This window comes from Pinus tabuliformis, chromosome 6 (assembly GCF_031772625.1).
Source record: "Pinus tabuliformis cultivar Carrire ecotype Pingquan chromosome 6, CPIR1, whole genome shotgun sequence".
Taxonomy (NCBI): domain Eukaryota; kingdom Viridiplantae; phylum Streptophyta; class Pinopsida; order Pinales; family Pinaceae; genus Pinus; species Pinus tabuliformis.
Genome location: NC_142292.1, coordinates 71,883,821 through 71,891,294, shown reverse-complemented (window position 1 = coordinate 71,891,294; position 7,474 = coordinate 71,883,821). Strand labels below are relative to the sequence as shown.

Sequence of the window (7,474 nt, the reverse complement as noted above, 5' to 3'; positions counted from 1 at the left end):
ATTTGGGGCGCGTTATTCACTGAATTGCCGGACGTACAAGAGCTACCAAGGGGATGGTTCTCACTCCACTTCGCAAAAGAGGAACACACGAATACTGTACTGGCACATAGAAATGGCACCGGTGCTATTGAAGAGGTGGAGCCCTCTATTTGATCCGGAGCGCGAACAGATCGGAGCTGGCCCTCTCTGGGTGCGATTGTCGGGGCTGCCATTACAATACTGGACTGAGGAAGCATTCGTCAAGATTGGGAATGCGCTGGGAACGTATTTGGATCACGACCGATCCTACAAGGAGACCAACAAAAGAATCCTAGCTAGAATCCTGGTTCACCTGGACACCAGGGAGGGATTAGAAGAAAAAATGACTCTGAGATGGGGGAAATTTAGCAGATCGCAGATATTGGATTACGAAGGCGTCCCCTTCAGATGCAACCGATGTCACCAAGTCGGTCACTTGTTCAAGGACTGCCCTTTGAACAATAATCAGGAAGGATCTCCAAAACCTACACCTGTAGTCTCCAGCGGAGTCCCCCCAATTATTCCTCGTCCGCCCCAAAGCAGTGCGGGACCTCAAGGTGTACCAGAAAAATTGGACATGCGAAAGACTGCCCCGCCTTCGCCTCCGCTGACCAGGGCTCGGGCAGCAGCAGCGGCCGCGCAAGTGTCGGGTATCTCTCCTATCCCTCTCTCTAACTCATCTGGTATCTCTTATGCACAAGAAAATTCTATTGCATGCTCTATGGTTCAGTGTGTTATCCCCCCTCCTCCTCCGTCGACCTCCACAGCCCCGCCCTCATTGCCCTTTACATCTCCGCCCCCCTCGCCATCATCATCCCGATCGACCCCATCCCATCCATACTCCCTTCGCCCACGTTCCTCACATCTGGAGGTCTCTGAATCCCTCTCCGGGTTGGGTATTGTCCCTCTTGGCCCTGGTTTCCTTACTACCCGGGGTCGCAAATCATATCTCAACAAAGCCATTAGGCACGCAGGCGCGGAAGTGGCAGCTGGGCGCCAAGCCACTATCGATGGGGTCCTTAGAGCATCAAAGCCCCCTAAGATTGGCCCCCCATGAAGTGCCTCTCCTTCAACTGTAGGGGCCTGGCTAGCTCCCCAAAAAAGCTAGCCCTCAAACGACTTTTTGAGGTCGAACTCCCCGATATCATTCTCCTACAAGAAACCCTTGGATCTGCGGAGTCTGCTACTCGAGCCCTATCCTCAGTAGGAGCTCGATGGAACTTCCTAGCTTCTGATGCCATGGGCAGATCGGGAGGCCTGGCGCTAGGATACAATCCCAACTCTATCAGACTGGACTCCTCATGGGGGGGTCATGGATACCTGGGAGCAGATATATTCTCTATTGAACTCGGCCTCTCCCTTCGCATTGTCAACATATATGGGCCTTGCCAACAGAGGGAAAATTTTTGGAGACATCTTCTCAGCTGTAACCTATTGTCACTTGACCACATCATCTTAGGAGGAGACCTGAACTTCTCCCTGGGATTCAGTGAGTCATGGGGTTCAGCGGCCCAGGTTGATCCCATCACAGATTTCATGAGGCGGTTATTGGATCAGCATGACTTCATTGATATCCCTCTGCAGAAGCCTCATCCTACGTGGAGAAATAGAAGGGTAGGATCGGCTGCTCTGGCCCGCAGGCTGGATAGATTCCTGCTGAAGGGCCCTCTGGTTCATCGACTGCACACATACAAACAATGGGTAAGCAATGGGGGTATCTCAGACCACTCCCCTATTGTCCTGGAAATTCTGGGACCGCATCAGAAACCAAAAGCACCTTATAAGTTCAATCACTTGTGGCTACAGGACCCGAGCTTCTCAAATCTGATTACCGAATACTGGAGAGCACACCCCATTGATCGAGAATCCTCGATGGCAAGGGGATTCGTTAAAAACCTTATTGGGCTCAAGCATATAGTGATCAATTGGGCAAAAGAGAAGAAGAAAAGAGAAGATGTGCAGCTTAACAAGGTGGAAGAAGACTTGAATGCTCTTCTGGACGAGAGAAATCTGGGGTTCATATCACAGGAAGACAAGGCCCGCCTTGTGGAGCTGGAAAACCAGAAGAACATTATACTAAAGGGTAGGGAGGAAACTATCAGACTCCGCAGTAGAGCAACTTGGCTTAAAGCCGGAGATGAGAACACCAGATTCTTCCATAACTTTGCCAAAGGAAGGAAAGTGGCAAATACCATTTGGAACCTTCCCCTCCCCGATGGGGGACTGGCGGATTCCTTTAATAAGCTCTCATATCTGGGTACTACACATTTCAGAGGTTTATACAAGAGCCCTGCAGGCACAAATCTGGCAGAAATCATCAATGTGGCCACACACTTCCCCAGATTTGTTGAGGAGGAGGACTCCGAAGATCTTGAAGCCCCCGTCACTATGGCTGAACTGGAAAGTACTATCAAATGGTTCCAAAAGGAAAAGAGCCCTGGACCGGATGGCTGGACTATAGAGTTCTACAGCGCTTTCTTTGATCTTCTGGGAGGAGATATTCTAAAGGTTGCTGAGGAAAGCAGGACCTCGGGTAGTCTCTACAATGCTATTAATTCTACTTTCATAGCCCTCATTCCTAAAACAGACAACCCATCCTCCTTTGATGACTTCCGCCCCATATCCCTCTGCAATGTTCTCTATAAGATCATCTCCAAGATCATTGCCAATAGGATCAAGCCCATACTGTCCAGACATATCTCCCCTCAACAATTTGCATTTCTGGAAAACAGGTAGATCCATGAAGCCATTGGCTCGGCACAAGAGGCGATACATTCCATTTGGACTAAACACCTCAAGTGTATTCTGCTGAAGATAGACCTATCCAAGGCTTTTGACCGAGTAAGCTGGCTATATATTAAGATGATCCTTATCCATATTGGCTTCCCCCCTACCTTAATCAATTGGATCATGGCATGCATCACCTCTCCCACTTTCAGTATCTTGATCAATGGATCCGCCTCACACTTCTTTCACTCCGAAAGGGGGCTGCGACAGGGCTGTCCCCTCTCGCCACTACTCTTTCTATTGGTCATAGAAGCTCTAAGCAGGCTTATCATCTCTGCAAAAAGGGAGGGGACTATCAGAGGCCTCAAAATCACGGATGAATGTTTCCTCACACACCTCCTATTTGTAGATGATGTCTTAATTCTATTGGATGGCAGCGTACAGGACTCATCTTCCTTCACTCGCATCCTTGATCTCTTCTCAAAAGCCACGGGTATGGAAGTGAATAGATCAAAGTCCACTATCACCATGGTTGGTACCTCAGCCAACGAATCTCTAGTGGCCAGACAGGCTTTTCCTTATACCACCCAGCCATTGGACAGAGGCCTTAAATATCTGGGATATTGGCTAAAACCGACATGTCAAAAGATTGCTGATTGGGTATGGCTAGTATCGAAGATAGAAAAAAGGCTATCATGCTGGAGCCACAGATATCTCTCCAGGGCTGGGAGACTAACCCTGATAAAATCCGTACTTGAAGCTACTCCGGTATTCTGGATGGCACTGGCTTGGATACCTCGGAACATTCTGGCAAAACTACAGCAGCTATGCAATAGATATTTATGGGCTGGCAACCAAGACAAGCGCATCTTTGCCTGGATTGGCTGGAACAAGATTGCCCTACCAAAGAAATGGGGAGGTTGGGGGTTAAAGGAGCTCCCTATCTTCGCAAAAGCTCTTGCAGGGAAAATGGGTTGGGCCCTACTGACGACCCAAAGTTTATGGACCAGCATTACATTCCATAAATACATCTGGCCCCTCAGCATCAGCGATTGGGTTAGGCTCCCAGAGTGGAATAAAACTGGCATATCCTCGATATGGAAGGCCCTCTTACATTCACTGCCTCTCATAAGAGATAACCTGGTCTGGCGTATTAGAGAAGGGAACAGCGCAAGGATAGGACTTGACCCTTGGTCGGGAAGCGGTGGAAGGCATACACTTCCACAAGATCTGATTGTATACCTCTCAGCACAAAACATCAAGGTTATCTCACAGATTGCGGACCATGATCATTCGGACATCTTCCACCAAGCTTGGAAATCCGCGCACCAACTAAACCTCCCTAGAAGATGGCATGCAGCCTGGGAAGAATACAGAGAAGCCTTGATCGAATCACACATTCGAATTACAGAGGGCCCGGATGAGCTAGTATGGAACCAGACAGAACACGGTTTATACACCCCCAAAGATGGTTACATACAGCTTATCGCCCACAAAAAACCTGAGGTCAATGCTAGTTGGTGGCAGAGTATATGGAAACAATCCGCATCTCCCCGATCAAAGCTCTTCAATTGGTGCATACTGCGGAATAAAATTCCCACCGGAGATCAGCTTATGAAAAGAGCTCAGCATGGCCCCACATGGTGTGTTCTATGCAAAGAGGACTCGGAATCTACAAACCACATATTCCTGAAATGTCGTTCAACACTGATCCTTTGGAAAAACCTCAAGCCATTCATAAACTACTCGGGCGATTGGGTCGGTACTGATCTCATTAACGCATGGTCTGAATGGGAAAAGAAAAACAAAGGTTCTAAAATTATCAACCTCCCCATCATTGTTAACTGGGCCATATGGAAAACAAGAAACAACGTGATATTTGATAACAAGCCAATACACTGGCCATTGCTTGAGGCCAGTATTATATCTTCCCTGAGGGAACTTCCCGACCTGCCCCCTCCTTCATCTCGTCAACTTGCCCCACCCCCTCCCATCGACCCAAGTACACCTTGGGCATATTTCGATGGGGCTGCAAACATGCAAAGCTGTGGAGGAGGCATTATCCTACATGTATCAGAGAATCATCAATTCAGAATCAAGGCTGGTCTGGGTGCTGGCACCAATAACTTTGCAGAACTCATCACTCTCCGCCACTTACTTCACTTTGCACTGAGGCACCACTGCACTAGCATCAATATTTTTGGGGATTCACAGATCATCATAAATTGGATTAATGACACAGCTGCTTGTCACATGCACTCTCTCAGCATTATATTACATGAAGCACTTGCTCTCAAATCAGCTTTTAACAATATTACTATCTCTCACATTTACAGGGAACATAACAAAGGTGCCGACAAATTATCCAAGGAGGCAGCGCTGATGGACAAAGGCATTTGGGAGATAACAGAGGTCAAAGACCAGCAGGAATTTTTTTTTTCCACCGTCCGTATATAGACCCGGGATATCCAACCTTGGGTCAGCAAACAGCATAATAGGAACCGCTTACATATGACAGCAGCACTTATACAGACTTATACTGAAATTTTTGGTTATATTTTTGGGATTGATAAATGATGAATATGCTATAATAAAACAATCAGCATACCCTGCATGGTAATGCAACTAACAGCACTAACTGTTAAATACTTTGTAAAAAACAGACACATTCTCATGTAATTTTTGCTTATTAATGAAATATTTATGGATTTTTCCAGAGGAAAAAAAAATATAATTATTTGTATTTATTATTATCTTAGAATTTAAAAATATAATTTAATTATTATTAACTATATTAAATTTGTTTATATATTAAAAATATAATTTAATAATTAAAAATATTTATTTTTATTAAACAAAAATACAAACATAAAACAACAATCAAACTACATTGAAATAATAGACAAAATTATATATAAAAAGATATACTTAGAATATTATTGAAATTTGAAAATGTCACATAGAGATTAGACGTATTCATTCAAAATGCAGTAAAATACTAAAATTCTTTTGCACATGATTACTTTTGGTTCCAAATACATAAAGCTTCCAAAATAATATCATACAGATATAGTTTGAAAATATTAATATAAAATGTAATGCTTGAAACTTACTTTCTAGATATTTTCAAAAAATTATCTTTAAGAGTCAAGTCTTGTTAAATGAAAACTACTTTTGATATTTTCATAAAATTATTTTATTTATTTTTTAATAATATTTTATTAAATAGAATTGTTATGTAAATTTATCTATGGTCCACGAAGCCTAATTTATTGGTAATTACAAAAAAATATATAGTGAATTCATGTTCCTTTGGATTCTCGAGCTACACAGTGTCTCTCTAGTGGCAACACGTATGTATGACATCAAACAAATACATTTGTCAGTCACTGCTCTCTTCAACGCCTTTCACCTACATGTCTTTTACATCCACAACAACATTCACTGCTTGAATATGAAATCTGCAAGTATGATTATGCAAAGTATATAAATATAATGACGACAAAATAAGAGTCGAGGCAAATTACCCAATCAAAATTGAGAAAATTTATATTTTAAATTAAAAAAAATTAATTATTATTATTTTTTTCATGTTTACATTGGAAAACCTATTTTAATTTTTAGTCAATTTAGATTTAATGTCACAATCAATGCATTTTGAAAGCGTTATTTTTTTTTTATGACTAATCCTATTAAAAAAGTAAAAATATAATACATCGAGGCTCTGCCTCAAACTCTGTTTCTGGTGTTCATCAAAACAGTTGAAACTGCCCCAGATTGGGGAAACCAGCTTGAGTTTGCAAAAACAGTTACCATATTACATTGTACTGACATAACAGACACCAAAATTCAACCATGTGACCCAGCAAGATGGTGCTTCTCAGCTATACTGGACATAACAGCAAATTAACATAACTACTATACTGCTAATCAGACGCAAAAATATCAAGCGATTGGACCAACCCGTGATCTGCCTGAAGCCGATTTGGTTCATGTGTGGCTGGAGAAGCCAGAAGGCTTCAGTTGTTTGGCTCCTCCTCAGGAGGTTCCTCGACCACGGGACACGCATACAGCTCCCAGTCATCTTCCGTGTTTGCCACTGCTTTCTTCTCAGCATCCCCTGTAGGCCCCTCTACCTTCTGAGTGTCTCTTGTGCTGCTAGCGCATTCCACCGTTAAAGCCACACCTGCAGAGCTGCCACCCGCCCGTTGAAAGTCGTCTACATGCTCATCGTCATCAAACAGTTTTTGAAGCTTGGTTTCCTGACTAGCTTCCCTTGAATTTTCCCCCTGCACATCACTTAGATCCTGGTCACTCATGTCCGGAGAATGCTCCTCAGAACTTGTCCCTTGATCGTTATCCGACCTTTCCTCTTCAGTGAAGACGACGGTTACCTTGGCAGTGATAGTGGGTTTGTTCAGCCGACTATGGAACCTGAAATGGGTGGCGTGAGAGGCGGAGCCGGGACGCTGCTATGAAATTACAGAATGGAGCCCAGCATCTCTGTGCGAATCCCTTGACACCATTCCACGCCCGCGCCTTCTGCTTGCATAAGAATAGTGTTTGTGCTGAGGTCTGGGTTGAGGCTCATCTTCCTGATTCTGTGGAGAGGAAGGGGGAGTCAAGCTTCACACAGTTCGAGGTCTCGCTCTGCCTCCCCGGGAGCCTCCATAACGACTCCTCATACGCTCCCTAACCATCCTGGTGAGAACCGGAAGCAGATCAGCCG

The 7,474-nt window shown here is 44.3% G+C and overlaps 1 protein-coding gene across 1 annotated transcript; it reads left to right on the top strand.

The window, feature by feature from the left end:
• Positions 1–1,257: 1,257 nt before the first annotated feature.
• On the top strand, positions 1,258–5,202 carry LOC149257298 (uncharacterized). Its single transcript, XM_089368528.1, has 2 exons — positions 1,258–2,551; positions 3,155–5,202. The coding sequence occupies exons 1-2, from the start codon at positions 1,258–1,260 to the stop codon at positions 5,200–5,202; spliced, it is 3,342 nt and encodes a 1,113-aa protein (XP_089224654.1).
• Positions 5,203–7,474: the final 2,272 nt, after the last annotated feature.

Coding starts and splice junctions, on each gene's coding strand:
- LOC149257298 (XM_089368528.1), top strand. CDS start 1,258: ATGGGCAGATCGGGAGGCCTGGCGCTAGGATACAATCCCAACTCTATC. Junction 2,552..3,154: donor TGAGGAAAGCAGGACCTCGG/GTAGTCTCTACA, acceptor TCCTATTTGTAG/ATGATGTCTTAATTCTATTG.